The following is a 21,812-nucleotide window of genomic DNA, read 5'->3' on the forward strand; positions in this document are numbered from 1 at the left end:
TCTTCAAATGTCAATATAATATAAAATGTTATGGTATGTCTTTCGGTTGCACAATTAGGAAAATTTTAATTTTAAAAGCGCTGACGGAATTTCACTCGTTTAATTTCTCTGATTAATATTGTAAATCTGTTTTTAAAAAAACTGATAATTGGAATTATTGGTAGGAAACTGAATAGTTAAAATGGCAACCCCTGTGTTATCATAAGTTGGGAGTGGAAACGTCAAAATGACATTATTGACAGGAAAGTCATTAAGAAACCGATCGATTGTTGATGTTTTTTTCTGATTTATTTTGTGATTTTTGTGATAATGTACTAAACGTATACAATGCACCAGTATTATTAGATAAAGGCCCTGAAATATAACCAGTTACGTATGGGAGGTGAGACACGGAACCAACTTTGTTTGAACTTAGCTGTTTTAATCCCAATATCACTATGGACTACGACTATCTTATTAAACTTCTCTGTGTGGGAGATTCTGGAGTAGGGAAGACGAGCTTCTTATATAAATACACCGATGGGGTCTTCCACACGCAGTTTATTTCCACCGTGGGCATAGATTTTAGGGAGAAAAGTGTGGTAAGTTCATTATCAAACATTAATATTTTATCACATTAATTTACCTGCTTATCTCGAATGATTGATACAGATAAAATTAATTAACGTATGAGCTTTTTGCAATGTACTTTAATTGACCATTTGCGTTTAATATGAAATTGGAAGCTTTGATAAATTACTTCACTATTTTGTTTGAAATATTTCAGATTTACCAACAGAATGGGAGGCAGCATCGCATTCATTTACAACTATGGGATACAGCTGGGCAAGAGAGGTCTGATTTATTTTTATTTTATTTTCCCTTTAACATCATAATTACTTGCAGATATACTTTATTTTCTCTAGTTGCTTCATTCCATGTAATAGGTAACAAATGGTTTCCTGCTCGTTTATTTCCATTCGAAGCTATACTTTGGAACAAGCACTTAGCATCACTGACTGACAGACTAACAGACAGAATTTTCAAAAGTACCTATTTATGGTTTAATTAGAATAAACGATTGGACTTCTAGGGCTCAGGTAGTGCCATATTCGGACCAACAAATAATCAACTGATTACTCTATGCAAATTTTTGTCTAACACAATAAAAATTGTATGTTCTAGATTCCGCAGCCTGACTACAGCTTTCTACAGAGATGCCATGGGATTCCTTCTCCTGTTTGATCTGACCAATGAGGCATCTTTTCTTGAAGTCAGGAACTGGATTGAGCAGCTGAAGGTATTAATTTATATTGAATCTTATTGCAATAGTAGTAAGGTTCAGTTTAATAAAACTGTCTTACACTAGAGTTTCAAAGGTTTCTTAGTAAATGAAAATTACTTAATTATTCTAACTTTTTTCCAGACTCACAGTCTCTCTGATGACCCAGATATAGTGCTCTGTGGTCATAAATGTGATTTACAAGAAAAAAGGCTGGTCAACCAGAATCGTGCCCGGGAATTTGCCAAGAACTACAACTTGCCATACTTAGAGACTAGTGCCAAATCCGGACAAAATATCGACCGAGCTATCGAGATTTTACTTGACCGCATCATGAACAGGTAAGAATTATGTATAGGCTTATCTAATAGTTTAGTCACAACAAAGTCTGCGGGCTTCTTGATGGAAATGGTCACCATAATAACCACAAAAAATCCAAGTCAAGTAGAATCACTGTATTTTACTGCATTAATAATATTAATAACCAGTGTAGATTTTCTAGCGTCCGTATCTTGGCTACGATTCAGTAATCTCTTTGGAGAAACTGAAGGATTTGTCTGCGCAATTATGGACGAAGTTATCCTTACGAATAACTACCGGAAATATATTATTAAGGATGGGACCGTTGACATATGTCGGGCATGTCATAGTCCTGGTGAATCCATAAGACATATAATTTCTGGTTGTGGTCGTTTGGCTAATGGTGAATATTTGCATAGACATAATCAGGTGGCCAAGATTATTCACCAGCAACTTGCTTTGCAGTACCAACTTGTTGAGTTTGAGGTTCCATACTACAAGTATGTGCCCGATCCAGTTCTCGAAAACGGCCATATCACATTGTACTGGGATCGATCTATCATCACTGACAGGACTATTGTAGCCAATAAACCTGATATAGTGGTGATAGACCGACAAGCGCGCCGCACGATGATAATCGATATCACCATCCCTCATGACGAGAACCTCGTGAAAGCTGAAAAAGATAAACAAATAAAATATCTTGACTTGGCTCACGAGGTTGTCGACATGTGGAATGTGGATTCGGCTATCATTGTGCCGATAGTCGTGTCGGCCAATGGATTAATTCCCAACAGCCTCGACAACCACCTTAGGAGGCTGGGGTTGGGCGGATGGATCAAGGGCCTGATGCAGAAGGCAGTACTCCTCGAAACGGCACGTATTGTGAGGAGGTTTCTGTCTCTGGAGCCCTAACCACCGGTGGCTTGGACCATGCTCCCGCTACTGGTCGGCTCCTATTTTTATATTTTTAAATATTATTTTATTTTATATGTGTAGTATTTAAAAATGTAAATCTAGAGAATGTTAAACAAATAAAAAAAAAATTAATAAACTAAGAAATCATGGTTTATTCACATACATAAATGGGGAAAAGCTTTACTAGTTTCGATTCAACATTAGCAGCGAGCGCAGATGCGGTGACGACGTCGCGCAACATACATTAGCCTAGTTATTATAAAAATGGATAAACACATTTTAATTTAAAGAAATAGCTCCTAAAAGACGCCTTTAATCAATAATTTTCAAAACACTAAGTACCTAATATTTTTTTATGCAGAATGGAGTCTTCAGTGGAGTATGCGATGCTCTGTGCGTCAGGCCGCCGTCGTCAGTCTCTCCAGAAACTGCAAGCCAACAAGGACAAGAAGTTTTGTTCATGCTAAGTTTTATAGTCTGTGATTTTATACTATCTTATACACTATCTTACCTTGGAACTAAAAATATTTGACTATACACTTTATGAACATCTATTATATAAAAATAAGTCGGGTTTTCCTTCCTGACGCTATAATTCCAGAACGCACGAACCGATTTCCACGGTTTTGCATTCGTTGGAAATGTCTCGGACGGTTTATAGCAAAGAAAAATCAGGAAAAATTTAAGAGAAAAGCAGGAAAACAGGGAAAATCATTGGTGGCGAAACGGAGTTCGCCGGGTTTGCTAGTATTTTATAAACTTCAAAAACATTTTATATTTATAATCTTGGAACCAAAAAATTGTTTATTCCAAAGGGTCTACGGTTAATGAGACTGATTTTTGTTTTCTAGTTCATGGAACTAATTTGTTTTACATTCCATCCTTCTTACTGTACTTTTGAAAAGTGATTTTTGACATTTATGTCTATAATAGTTTTATTTTTTGTGTATTTCTTTTTTACAATGTTAATGATCTGAATTTCGTACAATATTTACAGGTTTACATTTATTCTCGAATTTTTGAAAGTCAGGTTTGTCGTTATTTTAGGGATGGCCATAACTCGAGCCGAATACTAGCATTTAATTACTATTCGGCGAAATATTCTAACAAAATAAATATCAGGCAAACTATTACTTTTATTACTTTTATCTTTTTAATATTTAAGATACAATATCTTAGCCAATCTGAAAAGATTTATCTATGATAGTTATTTTATATCCTGAGAAATTTTAATGTAGAATATTTATCGATTGTTGCTTTCTTTATCGTAAGTGCAGGGTAAGCCTAGTCACGCGAAGTTTTGAAGTCGTAGAGTTATTTTATTATTAACTAATACACAATGGACCTATGCACTTGACTTAATAGCTTGAACAATTAAATAAATACACAGTATTAATTTGAAACTCGCGTATCTTCAGATACGCTGAATTCTGATGTAATGTGTGACGTTGTTTTACACTGATTGCTTATTGTATGTAACCAGTGCTATTGCATACATACACCTCATTTTTATATATTTCTAAGGCCTCGTTTCTCTATGTTAAATGTTCAATGAAGTACCTATTTGTTTCATTCAAACGTTAGGTATAGTGACTGATATCATTCAAATATTCGGCTTTCATACTTAACATCACTATTAGGTTCGGCGAAAACTCGGCCTGCAAGCAAACTTCAACCTTGTGTATAGGTCCATTGTGTATTAGAATCGTATTGTTGTAAGCTTGTTTCTGTTGTTGAATGTTTTGCACAAGTGTGATATTTTAGTAGCACAAATTAATAACTTATTAAATAAAGTGTATCCAGTGAGTTTTGTCTGCTTAAGTCTGCTGTTTTTGGGAAAAATCTTATGATATTTGATATTGAGGAGTTAACCCTAGTCTATGGAAATGATACTAATCTGAATGAATTGTTATACACTTTTTATATTTGAATAATATTTAGATTGTAAGTCGACATTAGCGTCGGGATGTGTTTATGCTAGACGAGATGTCATAAAATGTGAACATTTAATAAAGCTGTAACTTCAATTTAGTCCGTGAATCGCTAATAAATGCAAAAATAAAACAAGCAGACCTATAAGGCAAGCGTCTACAAGCCCGCATCGTACGCAACACAAGTCGTATGACGTCATCAGTACGCATCGCATGTAGGCATTGCTGATGATGCAGTGCATACGATGCGGATCAGTGGACGCAGTTATATGAGTTTCTATTCAAGACAAACTAAAATCCGTTACGTGCGATGCGTACGATGCGGGCCTGTGGGCGCGCACCTATAGACAGTTTGACATCTTCCCTGTTATCAAATACCCGCATCACTTTTATTCTAGATTCTCCTCGTTTAGTCTAAACACATCTCATGTCGTGAAAGAAGTATACTTGATCACGAATGCGTTATCTACATACATTATATTAATATCTAGGTACTGTTTAAGAAAGTAGCAAACTTAATGAGTCTGTATACCCCTAGAAATATTCCTAATAAATCCGTTCCTCGTATAATTGATAACAATATACCAACCCTAGTAGATAAATCTCGTTGTCAAATTAAATATTATACCTGTACATAACTAATGTGACATTTTAAGGACGAACCACAGTTCAGTACACTTAGTATGAGTTTGCTTTACGTTGAACGAAAACGAAATGAGAGCGCGTTCGGCGCTCTGATTGGCCGACGTGAATGAACTAACCAATCAGAGAGCCAAACGCGCTCTCGTTTCGTTTTCTTTCAATGTAATGCAAACTCATACTAATGGTACAGAAAGTATACGTCAAATAAGCCGAATATTCGGCTTACCAAATATAAGGATATTTACTACATTTTTAAATAAAGGCTTTATTTAATTAAAAATCTTGCCATAATTATTAAGTTTATGCTAATCAATTCTAGTCATATTTAATCAATTTTATAATAATATGAACGCGCAAACTGAGAAAGGGCGCAAAAATTCAAACGAAACTTTCGTCGTTATTGTGATCGGCTTAAAAACCTATATTTATTATTAAATAATATTTTGTATCGTATTAATTAAAATATTAAGATTTACCCTTGACCAAATTACGATTTATATACATACTTATTATGAAGTGTCAATTTTGTGTACAATTATTGTCTATTTGATGTTTTCTGTGTCATTCAATTACATAATATGATTATTGAATTGTTTTTGTTTTACTTCACATCAAAAAATAGTGGTAAGAGAAATTGTGTAGGCTTGAGAAACTCCTTTTATCTAGTGCCAAATACTTTTTAGGTCAGTTGGGCGTTTGATGTGGCCAAAATCTCAGTATATATTGTATAGTCTATGGGCTAAAAGTAGGTGTAGCTACTACGCAATTACTGATGAATATATTTTTTTTATGACAGACGTCATATACGCTCATCATTTGAAACTGTCTACATTTGGAGTGCATCTAGAGCCGTCTAATTAACGCACATTCCTTCCAACTTACTCCGGAAAGGATTTAACTATCTACATATTTATAACTTATCTCAATCCAATATGTGTGGATTAAGGTCGATTTTTGCTAGAAAGTTCATATACATAGATAATGCAAGGTTAGCTTGCCGACCCGTGCGTACGGCGTATCGCGTCCGCACGAGCTTCAAAGAGCTATCAGACCAGCAGAGCCGGGGCCGTAGGCCGTAGATAGGGCAGTAGAGCTGATGCCCGACCCGGAGCTGCGGTCTACTTAGCGGGTTTACGAAGGCTCCGGTTCATAGAACAGTAGTAGGAACAGGGTGGTGTTTAGTCAGTTAGAGTGACACTCACTCTCGCCTCGCCTCGATTCGGGATAAGTTATTGGATGATTTAATTTTTTTCCCCCTTAAAAAAAGTATATTTAGCGCTAGCACAAGTAAGTAGGTAAGTAGAAAATGCTATTTAAGTCTACTTTGTTGAAAGTTTAGCATTTTTGCTTGATTCCACAAGATGATGCTATACTAGGTAATCTACTTAATAAGATTCTCTTATTTAAATGCCAGCCGTTTGGGGCAATTTTTTTAAAAGCTCTACGAAGGTTTCTTTTATCTTTATTTTCGTATCTAACTGAAAATTATTAATTAGCTATGTGTTACTTAAGTATCATCTCACATACACTTATTTCACACAAGGAAATACTGACTTCCCTCAAAACAAAATGAAATCGATACGAAATGTAAGTTTTTGTTAAATTGCATTTAGCTCCAAGCTTTGTATCGAGGGGTCGTGGGTGAGTTCACCAAACTGCGATCATCTGGCCCCCCTGCACGCACGTGACACGTCTGCCTGCAGTATTTTATACGACCGCCGTACAAATACAAACCGAATCATCGAGGGGTAAAGCTCAAAATTGTACGGGTACTTATAATAAGCTGCAATACAAACCGACAATGGCTCTCACTCATGGACTCTGTTATAAGGACATAGTGTCGAAATTGGCCTTTCTGAAGGACGCGACCCCATCACGCAGACGCGGAAGCTCCCGTACTACGTCACACTAGCGCTAATCTTGGCCCTACTTAACGTTGTTTTCGTTGTTTCCACGATACAATCTCATCATGTGATCTTTCGTGTCGATTATAAAATAAACCTTTCTTCATTTTTGTTTCTGTATCGTTTGTGTCTTGTTGTTTCCGTGTTTGATGCGTGCGTGTGTTTTTCCGGGGCGTTAGAGTGTACTGTGTATAGCCGCTTCGTCTGCGGCTAGCTTCATTCCGCTTGGCAGTTTGTTTATGTGTTGGAAGACAACAGATTGGTGCAGCCGGCTTCTCCGAGCTCCGTAATCGAGGCACCGTGTTTTCAGTAAGACGCGAGTTATCAATGAAGCTGCGTGAACGTGAATAGTGCACGGGATGCCCGCAACATTGTACGGCTGTGTGTGAAGGAAACCGCGTGGTTTGCAGTGCAGTGTTGACATTTATAACATCGAACTGAAACGATACGATAACGATAAATATTCCGATACATTAATACAGTATTTTAAGCAGTGATTTTAAGGATTTTTTTAAAGAGGTGAGTTGATTTTGTAATGTAATTTAGACTTATGTCTAATTAACTAAGAAAGTACTTATGTACTTTCTGGATATTTAATAGACCTATGTATTTATTTATTATCTAAGTTACAAGTTTTAAGTTAGCAGTTAAGTAACTAGTGGTAGGAGAATCAGTTACCATTCAAGAAAAAAATATTTGGGTTTACTTAAGTTGCATTTTATGTTTACTTATTGCTTTTTGTCACCTTTATCTACTTAGTTTTTACTACTTAAGTAGCTCTATTAATTAGAAGAGATAGATTGATATCGGCTGTTAAAATAGATAGGTACCTATAAGCATCGCATAACACACTAGAAAATCAAAAAGATCCAAAACATCAGCGAGAGGGTAACAGATAGAGTAATATAAAATCTAAATCCTCTAATTTATTTTCACGTCAACATCCTGAATGCATTCCCATTTAAGATTTTCCTTGAAGGTTCTTAGATTTGAGAGTAGTTCTTAGATAGAAGGGTATTTTAAAGACCCAAACCCTAACCCAAAAAGGCCATTGGATATTTAGAGAACCCAACCCCTTACCCATAATTTCAAGCAACGCACTTGCATCTCCTCTCGTGTTCCGGGTGTCCATGGGCGGCGCTAATCACTTACCGTCAAGTCAGCTAATTTGCCGCCCATTCCACTAAAAAGAAAGCAAAGTCGTTTCAAAATATGACCTAACCACATTCAGATATTTAATGATTACTTAGTAACTATTTTGTTCCGAAAACAATCACTAAGGACTGGGTTAAGTAACCATTATATGACTCTGAGTACGGCGGTACGTACTATGTAAATATACTTATTAAACTTAAGTTCGACTTACTAACACTAGCTTAGCTGTAGTATGTAACATAGGCATTAAAATTTTGGATTAGATTTATCATAACAAAAAAAATATGACAAGGGCACGGACCAAAAGTCCTTGAAGAACAAATAGGTCTAAATAGGAAAAAAATCACTAGCTTAGCACATAATATAGTTATTATGTGTCCTACGAAACTAGTCCGCAATCAGAACCCAAATTACGTTCACACTAACATAGGTTAAACTAATATAAAAAATTCAGTATTTAATCTCGGGAGGAGAGAAGCCACTGAATTTAACTTTTATAATGGAATTGTTAGATAAAGTGAAGTTTACTGGCTAAAAGTACCTACTTGTTGTTGTAGAAAAAGGTTGCGCTATTTACTTCAAGAGAAGCCTTTTTGAAAATAAAGGCGAACAGCGGTTAGGTTTATTAGGTACATAGAATAGTAATTTACCTGGAACCTGGAAACTCTCCTGGATAATCTCTTTGCCTGAATATTGGTGTTACATTGTTCTCATATAATTGAACCAACGAAACAATGTAACCAAGAATTGTATTGTGAGCCTGATTGAAAAAGAGTAACCTATGGAATTTCTTGCTCGTTTTTCTTCATATCCATCCATCTACACTTTGGAACGAGTAAATTAGCTTCACTAGAGACTTAGACTTTGTTAAAATCATTATATTTGGTCTGTTAAATAGGTATCAGACCGATCGGACGTCAAGAAGGGGTTAAATAAAATTATTTATAAAATTAACTAACAAACAAACAGGCCAAGCTTAATAAAATCGTTTTATAATAAAAAATAAACGTTAAATTCTTAAGACTCGATAAGATACTTTTCATTTTCGCAATAGAGCGCTGGATATGGAAAATTGCATCGAACGACTTTCGAGAGGTATCGTTCTTATGAACATCATAGGTGCATAGATATATAACTACAACGTTTATATTAATAGACTTTATTAGAATAAGGCATGATCTTCTCGTTAAAACTGCTCATTAATCTAAGTAAATTCAAATTGTTTGACAAAACGTTTTCAGTAGACTTAATTAATTAACCCGGAAAACACTTATTCATTACATCTATCTCCATAATATTATGCCATCATATCCTTAATGCATATAATTACAACATTCATAAAGGGTGGGAGTTTTAAACCATCTACTCAAGTTCTATTACAGCCAATTAATTTTAATTAATCTCAATAACTGGTTAATTTACACGCAGCGTTGTTGCCAAAACAAGAAACAAAATGTTCCTATAATAGAAATGTTACGGACAAAACGATATTTCTGTTACCTATTCATTGGAGCTATATTTGGATACGCAATAATGAAGAATTGAATGAAGTGTTTCGTTTGTAGAGTTCGCGTAGATTGGGTAAAATCTATGTACATATTCATCTATGTACAGATTTCTTCTGCCTCTCCACATATGATCCTTCTTTTCTTAAGGAACTTTACTTTCTGTTCTCTAAGCCTCTTACCTAATAAGCAATGTCTTATCATAGGACTTGTACGTTACTCTTTTTACTTCTTCGCTTCCCTATTCCTATTTTTAACCGACTTCCCAAAAAGGAGGAGGTTCTTTCTCAATACTTTCCTCACCTCAAGGAGCTAAGTAAGTAAGAAAGGTGTCAATGAATAAGAACTCCCTATTTTCACTTAATTGTCAGTTCGTTTATGGGCAATAGACATCTCCAATAGTACTAATCAAGTATTGAAAATACCTATACTAGTTGTATTATAATAATACACACATTTTAGCTTTCTTCTTGCTTCTTGCGTGCCAACTAGTGCCAAGTACCAGTAGAAGATTCTGCTCGGAGCTTTTGTTTAAATAAATAAGTATTATGGATTCTGTGTTACTGTTTCCTTGATATTGGTGAAAGATACGTATGTGCAGGATTCAGTTTATTTCACCTCCAAAATCTGGGCCAATGAAGCGGTGGATGATTGAAATATACACTGTTTACATTCCTTGCGGAAAGCGAATAATTTATAGCATCTGCGAATATGTGAGCCATGAATGTTATTACTTTTTTAAAGATGATAATCTTAAGATTTTGCGGTTAAGGGTTATCTAAGTGTGACGGAATTCGTCGTGCGAACTGCTCATGATTAAGAGTCCCAGTGAGGCTGGAACCTTGTAGAGGATTATTCGAATGATTTATGTAAAGTTACCGTAGGATTTTATAATTAATTTTGGTTATTTAGCTGGATATGAATTAATTTTATATTTGGAATCCTGGCTTTTTCCAACTAGGCTAGGGGTATACGTATAGAGTTTTAAACAAACCAACATCATGGCTGAACCAAGTTGAAAAGCTTTGGCACTCTAGTCTTCTGGATAAGCAGCATTAAGGTTAATTTTAAAAAACAATACTTGATTTACCGTTGCTAAAATTAACTTTGAACATACTTCATGTAGGCGTTTACATAATACGTTCACATATTTGCCTCATAACTGTACCTAAACATAAACAAAAGATAAACAAGAAGAATTTTGATGGAGTTCAAAGCTGATGTTGTGACGTCAAACTTTGATTGACTGCTTCTAAAATAATATGTTGGTTTGTAAATGTTACGTTATTCTATTTTTGGTTGTACCTGGAATCGTTATTTATAGCTTTGTCTAATGCACGTGAATTTGGACGTCACGTCAGTAGAGAGAAATCTCGATTTCAATTCCTTTTAGTGCAAGTTTTATTTTCTTGATAGTTTTATTTTGTTGGAAAATAGAGCTTGCATTTGTTTCAGGTGGATAAAATAAAATATGTTTTTTAGCTGCTAAGGAATGGTTAGTTCCTAATAATTATCTTCTGCAAATGGTATCTATTAGATTATTAACTGAGCAATCTAGTCCCAACTAGTCATCATACATCGTATCTATCAGTAACTGGTACATCAGTAAAGTAAAATATTTGAAAATGAAATCTCAATCAAAGATATTTTTCAAAAATATGAAAGACATTGTTGACTGATGTTTATATTTTTATAATTTATTTAGGTACCACCTCGTCTGGTGAAATAGTATTGAATGTTGGCACAATATTACGTAGATACTACAGACGAATTACAATAAGTATACGTAGATACATGGTGTTGGAATGTATCGCTTAGTTTCCTTGAGATTGGATGTGATGGTCGAGATTTAGGTTCTCATTTCGCATGAGAAATGTTATTGTTCCAATTTGGTATTCCTATCAGCCTGTAGCTGTTTCGTCCCAAAATTACGACTACATGGGGCATTCTAGAACAATATAGGGGTATCCTTTGACCTAAATCACTAGATCTAACTCTGATTGGGAGGATGTTACAATGTTGATGAAGTGTTTGTGTTGAAATTATTTAGTTTAGAAAACATTGTTTGATCGTTTCACTGAAAATTATAAGAAGAATAAAAATCATCATGATGATCATATACCTACATAATCTCACGCCTGTCTCCCATGGGGGTAGGCAGAGACAATGGACAGCCAAATGCTACGAATCTTACATATGTCTTTCGCTTAAAAAATCATCATGATAATCACTATGATTAATATACTTTTTGAAGTGCCCTTAGACTCAGACCATTTTTTCCGAATCCTAGATTAAACCGCTTCATATAGTGCAGCAGTCGGTACCGAATTCAAGAAGAGCCGATCACTAAGCAATAAGAAACTAGATACACTTAATCTAAAAACAATCAACACTTGACTTATCTTCAATGACCCTTACACCCTCTTTTATCAGTCAGACTTTAATCCAAACTTTTTGTGACCACAAGCCATTAAACCCACGGAGTTCTATTTTAGTCCTGCAATCTCCAATCTCTGTAACAACCTCGTTTATGTTGGCAGTAACCGTGGGCTGCTTAGTTACTACAGTTATAGTTAGATAGTCTATAGATAACGCACGTAAACAAACGTATTTCAAAACAGCTGTCATACTCTATTTCTGTGATCTAAACTATGAACGTAACATGGAATTAGGATTTGCTGGATATGGTGGTGCCGTCACCTGTGTAGCGAGCGGACGTAATTGTTTCTCAAATATAAGAAGGTATTTCTTTTGACCTATCTATGGTTTTTTTTTTGCTCGGTAACTTCAAGTTAATTTACTAACAAATAAGCCACTGACTGTAATGGCACCAAAAAGGCTTCAAATATTTTGCACTTTTTATATTGAAGAATTATACCATGCGCCTTCGGCCGTAGGTAGTCTTTTAAGAGAACTTTGGCAGTGCTTGATAAAAATCTCGTTATATGTTCATATTTGGAAACAGCAAGACAATGTAAAACTTGCACCATCCAGTTCTTTCATATCTAAGGGTCGTAGTACATTTGTGTTAACGTTTGTAATTTTATTTTAACACATAATCATAATTAATCACCAGTAAAACGTGTATGGACGTGCCAACTGGAGCGAGCCATTAGCAACATTAGTATTAACAAGTTCTGGGAAAATCTGATTCCCAGTATAATGATTACGTTGAAACTTGTGACGATGATGATAAAGCTGTCAATCATAATGGTAGAATCAGACCTGTTCTAGCTCGTGAAGGGATAGGCAGAGTTAAGGCAGAATTATGGCCGTATGTTGAATGTTGTTGACGGCTTGTAGTTCTACGTATAGGACTAAGGGGGAGGCCTTTGTCCAACAGTGGACGTCCTCCGGCTGATGATGATGATGTGTTGAATGTTAAGATCCCAATTTCCATCTGTTACGCTGAGCCCCAAGTGAGGGTTACGGTTGCTAAATACTTTTCTAGGAATCCAGTAATAGCAACAGAGCCTATTGCTATAAACCGGGCACAATTCTAGGAATTCAGTCTTCGTGCTGTTAACGAGGTTTTCGGTTGAACAATACATACTGGGATCCTATTCCCAAATTTAGGATTTGTTATAGACTAACAAAGCAGTACCTAAGAGGCTTAGGCAGTTCTCCGAAAACCAATTTTCCATGTTATTACAAATCCGTTTAAAACAAGTGACGATGACAGCGAAGCCATCAATCCGTTGTCAAATAAATCATTGACGAGATGATGATAATGATTTAAGACATTATTTTAATACGTATCTGTGATAAATTGTAGTAATTTGCCGAAAAGCAAGCCTTCATTAGTGTGATGGGCGTTTAGAAGGATTCAAGATCATTCAACCTTTGTGGGTTACAAAGCTTAGAAAATTATGCTTGGTATCAGCTGTGCTACTTGTAATTTTTTTTAGACTGGGAAAAATCATCCAATGACTTCTCCCGCCTGTGGTGAGAGATAGTGTCAGAATCTTACTAACTAAAAACCACCCCTTTTCTACTTCTGCTTTTCGAACCGGATCCCCGGTAACCCGCTAAGAAAGGCCGCAGCTCCGGGTCGGGCTCAGCCCTATTGTGGTAGTCTGATAGTTAGCCACGGGTCTGTTTCTGGTCGGGGTGCCACTTATACTAGGAATCTAATATATTTCACTGCGAAGACATTGCTAGTTTAAACATACTTTTTATCCTTTTTTTAATAATATATATTAAATTTTTATTTTACACCGATTATTTTATCTACGTCTGTTACTGTGCTCCTTAACTTATCGTACATTCACGATATCTAATTATTGCTCTCAAATTCTCAATCAACATTCCGTTCTCTATTGAATCATAGTTACCTCATAGTCCAATACGTTTATTGTACAGTCATTGCTAATTTAAGCACTCTATATTCAGACTGTTAATCAAATTGGTTGATTGGTTAAAAGTACAGGAAGCGACAAAAGTGGGATAGCATTGTCTAATGGGTTTAATAGTTTGTTAATCTTGTCATGTATACAATCATCCTATGTCGTGGTGGCCCGGAGGTTTAAGACGCCCGCTTCTTATGCACGAGAGTGCAGGTTCTCAAAAACAGGACGTGAAACAACGCTGTTTCGTTGTGTGAGTGAGTTTACCGGAGACCCAATTACCACCCTCCCCAATCTTCCTAAACCCCGATTCCCCAACAACCCTTAAATTCCTAACCCCCAAAAGGCCGACAATGCAAATGGCTATGGTATTTCGGGTGTCCATTGGCAGCGGCGATTGCTTACCATCAGGCGATGCGTACGCTCATTTACCGGCTTTTACCATAAAAAAAAACAGACCAATCGTACTTATCTACTTATTATTTCTGCATCTGCAAGACTGTTTTGAAACTGTCGTCTATTTTTTGTCGCTGATTATACTACTTAATTGGTAGGTATTGCTCATAATGTTCTAGATTACATATACTGAAATATTGCGAACTGAAATTAAGGAGTAATTTAAAAGTCATTTGCATTAAGTATGTGTGTCGCATGCCTGGACATTTTTTGCGGATCATTCTAGTAATATTGAGTTTAAAGATACTTATATTATAATATGGAATATTGCACTAAACGTACTTGAACGTCTTTAATATGGAAATGTTTGTAAACAAAATATAAAGGTCGTCAATTCCAACCCTAGTTTTCTCTATTAAGCGATATTTCTGAGTGATAGCAAAAGTATAGAAGCACGGAAAGTGCTACTTGGTGCGACGAGTTGTATTCTCACCTGTATGATTTTGTTATTGTTACGTTGTGTGAGTGAGGTTACCGGAGGCCCAATTCCCCCCTTCCCAATCTTCCCAATCCCCGATTCCCGAACAACAACCCTTGAATCCCTAACCCCAAAAAGCCGGCAACGCACTTGTAACGCCTCTGGTATTTCAAGTGTCCATGGGCGGCGGCGATTGCTTACCATCAGATGATACGTCTGCTCGTTTACCGGTGTTTCATAAAAAAGACGATACGGCGTTTTCTCTCATGTTCTGTTTTCAACTGCACATCTCTTAGTTTTTTTTTAATATCCCTGTACTTAACTCCCACTTTTGAACAGTTCATTCGCTTCCACTTAGATCAAGTACTAAGCTCTTCACCCCACTCTAAAGTAACGTGGGTGTGAGCTATAAAAGAGTTTATTATTTAAATTATTTAACGTGAAACCTTTATTTGTTGTCTTTTAGAGAAAAGGCAAAACACTTGACTATATTTAGATAGTATTGTTTTGTTAACGGACATTTTTTGTTGGTACTTCGTCTAGTAAACAATTTTATAATGTACAAATTAGTATCATCGTATGGTACAGCTTTATTGTATCTGTAACGTTATATGAGTTTCGAAATGTAAAGTAATCGAAATGACAGCGCTTTCAGCGCTCTGATTGGTTGGTTTATTCGAGCTGGCCAATTAGAGCGCCGAACGCATTCTCGTTGCGATTACTTTAAACGTAAAGCAAACTCGTACTAAGGGTGAAGTTTAAAATATTACAATTGTTCGTTTTAAAATTTTGTGTAGTTTGCAATAGAGAGTATACAAATACTAAAGGAAATTAATAAGAAACTGCATGTGAAAACGGCACTAATCTTCAAGTAAAGCTAACAGTTAAAATAACTCCTCGTTACGACTGTATACAATAATCATTCTTACGGTCTTATTAATTAAGATAATACTCCATTAACAACTTTAATCCGTACACAAATCATATTCTGCACAATAAACAAAAAATAAAGACAATTAATATCGGAATAAAATTTTAATTAAAGTTAATCTTCGCGTGACTAGCCTGAACAGACGCACCCAATGCAATCTAGTGATAATCATCTAGGATAAGCCCCAACGCTTGCATTCAACGCGCATTCATGTAGGACCCTAAGATACATATAATTACGCAAATGAACAAACAGACAGACATTCCAAGTGGCACTGCAGCGAATCATGTAATGAGTCTGAACATTATCATGCTATCTCTGTCCCTTAAAAGATTCATGTAATGCGATATGTAACAGATGGTAATTCGCTAATTTGAATGCAGCACTGTTACTACAGTATTATCTTTAAGATCACTTGACTTTCGCCAATTAGCAACAGGATTGTAAGGCAATGAAAGATTTAGTGTCCTATCGTAAAAAGAAATGATCAAAAGAAGAAATATTTTGAAATGAAAACGCCCCATAAGCAGCTTTCGACGCCATTTGTCGATGAAATTTATTTTAAATCGCATTTTCTTCACTTTAAATAGAAGAGAAAAAAATCAAAATCAAATAAAATACGTTTCCACAAATTGCGGAAGTTGTGACGGCGGGCGAGGTCCTTTTATATATTTTTTCTTCCCAATATCCGTCCGCTTTGATGACTGACGTGAAAGATTTTAAATAAAATATGGCGTCAACGGCATCAAATTGAAATTTTCTAAAAGATCTTGATAGTGCCGGGTCTTTTGGGCTTTATGGGCTGACAATGACGCGGCCAACTGTCCGGCAATGTCCGCCCTTATCTATCGCTGACCCAACCCTTTTCACTGCCACTCTGAGCATTCTATGCCTACCTACTTACGTTGATGCCCTCATGAAGTCGTGGGGCACGTATGTACTTAAGTGCGAAGGTACGTACTTGAAGACAGTTGTGAAAATACGAGGGTAATGTTTGGAAAAAAGTTTGAGAAAAACTGATACATACCAGAATGTCGTTAATTTAAGCGTTGTCTATTTATTTGGTAATAACCCGATTCTAGAAACATCATCTAGTGCATGCAGTTGGAAAATGTAAAACAACAACTTAAAAATAACCTTCGATTAGACAAAATGTAAACAACAATGCAGTAACGAATATAAAAATGTTTAAAATTAAACTCTTACTCAGATACATAGTCATTGGTAATCCCAAAGAGCTGCGAATAGTTCTGCAACCATACAAATGAATAAATCTCATTATATTGCTATCTACTAAAAATCCCATTACAAAATCAAAGATCTTCTAAATGTTTCATGATATGTAAAAATAGAGAGCAGCGTCAAATTCTAGACAATTTAATAGGCCATAATTATTTTACGAGACTCAATTACACGGCCATGACGTAATTTTCGGCAAACATTGTGTGAATTAAGATTTTATTGATACTTATGTCGTAATCAAAGTACGTGTCGGGTTGTAAGATGAAACACCCTGTCGCTAATTTGTAGGTAGGTATGTTTACAAGAACACAAGGGATTAGAGTTTTTTTATGTTATAAGCGAGAAACAAACAGACGGATCATCTGATGGTAAGCAATAGCTGCCGCCCATGGACGCCTTTTGGAGATTAGGAATTCAAGGGTTGATTATGAATCGGGCAATGAAAAGCTTGGACCAGCCCATTCGAAGTATGGCTCTCCCACACTTACTTACTTAAAACCTCGAATGTTAGGTAAAATATTTTGTTTTATGAGTGATTGGTGACTCTTGTTTATTTTTTGTAGTCTGCCTTTCATCAAGCAAAGAGCAAATCTTGTTTAAAAATATTTAAATTAATACTTCTATGTTTACAATGTGATAGGGGTGAGACTTCTAACCCGTTAAGGCTGAGTTCTACATCTAATTTTATCGATAAAAGTCGGGGGTCGAAGGGGTCGAATCCCCTCCCCCTAAAAATTATGGCTATTTTAATATTTTTTTTACTTTTTTTATATCAAAGGTTGTATGCGTCGTAGAAACAAAAAAAAAACGACAAACGGTAGCTAATAACCTTGGCTAACTAATTCATTACTTTTTTCATATGTTTGATATTGTTTTGGTGAGAAAAAAAAATAATTTGTTAATTATTTTTACCGAAAAAAGTCACTATTTTTCAATATTTTCAATTAGGGGTTCAAACCCCCATATTTTTTGTGGATAAAATTAGATGTATGTAGTACTCAGCCGTAACGGGTTAGAAGTCCCACCCCAATCACATTGTATATGTCATAAAGTAAGTTGTGTTGGTTACACTATTTATAACTCAAGGACGGCTAAATTTATTTAGCGGAAAATTGATGAGCTTTTTTATCCAACGATTTCCCGAAAATCCCACGGGAACGAAAAAAAACGGGATTTCGCATACAAAGTCGTGGGCAGAAGCTAGTCATACTATAAAAACGTAGTCTTGAATCAGAATGTAGGTAATTAATTTTCGTATTTATCCCATACTGGCGACCCGCCCCAGTTTCGCATGGGTGCAATGGTGATATATTATGCATGTGTTATACATATAAACCTTCCTCTTGAATCACTCTATCTATTAAAAAACCGAATCAAAATCGGTTGCGTAGTTTTAAAGATTTAAGCATACACAGGGCTATAGGGACAGAGAAAGCGATCTTGTTTTATATTAGATTGTGATTAATATTTATCTTCATAATGTTAAGTACATAATACTTTGTTAAGCTTTTATAATTCGTAATTTATGTGTCACTTGGGTCTTAATTAGTATCCTATTTTGTAACCTACCCTTTATGTCTAGACTTACAATTTACAACATTGTAGCATACTCGTCTGCCTTTACAAAAATAATGTCTTACCTCTAGATAAGTAGGTGTGTACAATCAACTGTTTTGAAAACTGATCTACCAATTATTATAAAAATGATCTGAGCTGAATGCATTAGTATATTAACTGAAATCCATGGCAGTAGCACGCAGTAGGCTGCGCGACGCCGCCGCATCTGCGCACGCTGCTCATGATGAAGAGTCCCTCAGTGACTCGAAACTAGTAGAGCTTTTCTCCATTAATAATACGTGATTAAACCGTAGTTTTTAGTTAATTTAGTATGTCTCACAATACTTATTATAAAAAAATACATTAGCACATTAGCTATACTACAATGTACTATTGAAGTAGCTTTGACCTCGCACCATCGGCTTTTCGCATACAGCTGCTGCTGGGCGGCGGGACAGTTTTCAGATATGGTCACTCCTCGCTTAAAACTGTTCTTAAATTTAATGTTAACTTCTTTAAAACTCTCGAAAAGCAGGAGAAGGAACAGGGTGGTTTTTAGTCAGTAAGAGTCTGATACTCCCTCTCGCCTCGCCCAAGGTGGGAGAAGTCATTGGATGATTTTCCCACCTCAAAAAAAAAAAAAATAAAACTTCTTTAAAACTGACCTCAAAATATCGATCGTTTAACTAAAGACACCAATCACATTACCAAGACAGAATAATTACTTGTCACCGCTAGTGTGTCCCGGCGGACGGTAAACTTGGAACTTGAGACAAACTTACCTAATTAGACAAAATACTTTTCAGAGGACTAAGGAACAGAAGTGGCTGGGTAATTGGTTGTTGGAAAACTACGTAATTTAAAAACATTAAAGAAAATATGTACCTTTACTTGCACAGAGAAAGTTTTTCATGCTACACATTGGTAGACGACGGTTAAGACCGTGTCGCAATTGTTTGAATTTTTCAAGTTATTTATTATGACTGCCTCGCTGGTCGAGTGCAACTATCTGGTACGGTATCTCGGGTTCCATTCCCGGGCAGAGTAGGTATAACTAGAACTTTTTCGGTCATTCGAAAATTTCTCAGTACCTAGTAGCACGGAGTCTGGAAATGTGCTGCTGCCAACTGCCAACCCTTTGCGGATATCATCACTCCACTTAACTGGAGGCATCGAATACTTTATTTACTTAAACATGGTCACTACTCGTCTATCATTAATATCTGTTTGTTACCTTTGAGGATGACCTTAAACTATTTTGTTGGTTGTCATAAAACCAAGTCCATGTACAAAATTGTCCCATCTACAAGACGACCGCAGCAAGCGGGGCTTACCCTTAATCAAGGCGTAGGTTAGTTCCCCTCTGGATTCTCCCCTCATCCCCATACGTAAAGATAGTAGTCACATAAATAAAGTAAATGCGACACTGTCCAGAATTACCCCTCCAAAAGTCCAAATTAAATTGGTGTAATGCAATTTGAGAACGTAATTTCAGTAATTAGTAAAATTGCACCAAAAATATATTGGTCGTCCATAGTTTAATATTGTTTCGATTTTGTGTTGAAAATAAACTCTGTACTCATTAAATATTTAATTATTATGTGGCATGTGTGTTACCGGATTTCGCGAATCGAAACTGAAAATAATAATTTGACCTGTTACGCTACGAAATCTGTACGGCGTTCGCCGCTCTGATTGGTAGGTTTATACGAGCCGGCCAATCATAGCGAAGAGTGCATTCTCGTTTTAATAACTTTAAACGTAAAGCAAACTCGTACCAAGAGTACTGTCTTTCGTATGATACATCATTAGCATGGTATAACTTTTCCCGGAGCTGCGGACTAACTATCAGGTTACTGGGGCTCCCGACTCAAAGAGCAGAGGAACAAGTTGATTTTTAGTCAGTAAGTGTGTACCCAAAACGGGAGAAGTCATTGATTAATTAGATAGAATATTACATTGGCAAAATTAAACCACGTTTTCTTAAAATATTTGCTGCAGAAACGCCACAAATCTGATACCACCTAAAGGGGTCAACTTTATGCGTGTCATAACGACCCCAATAAAAAGCACACAGGATATAGTTTTGAAACTAGTTTCCTATTTGTCGGTTACCCTTCGTAAATCTGTTGACAGATGCGTCTCCAGTTACCGTCTGAATGTCCCTCCTCGCGCCCTCGGCCCTCCGATACGGCCCCGGGTCTGTTATCAAGAGATTAAGTTTTTTTATTGCCCACCCCCGGCTCCCTTGCCTTATCCTTGAATTTATGGCGTTAGTGAATAAATTATGGTATTAGGTGAAGCAAAGATTGAAGTGAAACGTTGTCATAGGTCGCGGTTTGTTGGGGTACATAAATAATTCGTGAAATTTTGAAGTCTGAATGAGATATGAAATTCGACAAGTGGTGCTACATTTTGTTGGAAGAACTTAACCCAAAAATGGATGAATGATGCACAAGCTCGCAACGTGTACCACTTTCCTTGCATAGCGAAGTACCTGCTAGGCGCATAATTATTAATTTAACTAAAAATCACGGTTTCCTCACGTAAATTCGACGTCGCGCAGCCTACTAATGTCGCCGCGTACGCTGCTCATGATGAAGCGACCTTCTGTGACTGGAAGCTGGTAGAGCTTTTGTCCATTATTTTACGTGAGTAAATCGTGATTTGTATTTCTTATTTCTTACGATTATACGCTTATTATAAAATTATTATTTTGTTCAAATTTCTTAATTATCTATTCAGGTACTCGTTTTTTCTTTGAAGATTGTTACATATGTGATCTAAAATAGGTCAAAGTTATAAAATAATATATCTACCGATTGTTGAATTACTTTCAATAACTTTGCTGCATTTTCTGAAAACTGTTTATGTACCTAGTGTTTAATTTTAAACTATTCTCTGACAGCCTAGAATTATCGTTTCATTTAACGTTGCACACGCCGCATCTTGTTCCAAATATTTAGACTATCTCTTTTGAGTCTGCAAAAATGCAAGCTTGGCTTATAAATTATCTAGTCCCAGGTTACTGCAGAACATTTTTGTTGAAGCGATGCTGAAGTCGGTTTTTTTATAGTTTGAATAGTTAGCAAATAGTGGTTTTTCTATTACCTTAGCTTTCTTTGTTTTATGCAACTTCAAGGCGGGCGTTTTGTTTTAAAAGGCGCTACTAAGTTGAAGCATTTAAACAAAAATTGTTTTCGAAGTTTCTCTCTCTTGTTTCTTAAATTTTTTCTTTATCTACAG

At 36.0% G+C, this 21,812-nt stretch overlaps 2 protein-coding genes across 6 annotated transcripts in view; both read left to right on the plus strand.

Annotated features, from left to right (window-relative positions):
- Positions 1–221: 221 nt before the first annotated feature.
- On the plus strand, positions 222–5,642 carry LOC118268314 (ras-related protein Rab-27A). Its single transcript, XM_035582755.2, has 5 exons — positions 222–581; positions 767–834; positions 1,165–1,279; positions 1,406–1,602; positions 2,841–5,642. Exons 1-5 carry the CDS (start codon positions 438–440, stop codon positions 2,944–2,946), a joined length of 630 nt encoding a protein of 209 aa, XP_035438648.1. The 5' UTR covers positions 222–437; the 3' UTR covers positions 2,947–5,642.
- A 1,563-nt stretch (positions 5,643–7,205) lies between these two features.
- The window catches only part of LOC118268087 (sorbin and SH3 domain-containing protein 1), a 208,535-nt gene continuing 193,928 nt past the window's right edge, over positions 7,206–21,812 (plus strand). For 3 of the 5 annotated variants that reach the window (XM_050706568.1, XM_050706572.1, XM_050706571.1), the window contains exon 1: positions 7,252–7,475. The gene's annotated coding sequence lies outside the window, so the exon portion shown is untranslated. Of the gene's footprint in view, positions 7,476–21,812 lie in introns of all 5 variants that reach the window. The other 2 variants (XM_050706569.1, XM_050706573.1) reach the window with 2 other exon arrangements.

This window comes from Spodoptera frugiperda, chromosome 29 (assembly GCF_023101765.2).
Source record: "Spodoptera frugiperda isolate SF20-4 chromosome 29, AGI-APGP_CSIRO_Sfru_2.0, whole genome shotgun sequence".
NCBI lineage: Eukaryota > Metazoa > Arthropoda > Insecta > Lepidoptera > Noctuidae > Spodoptera > Spodoptera frugiperda.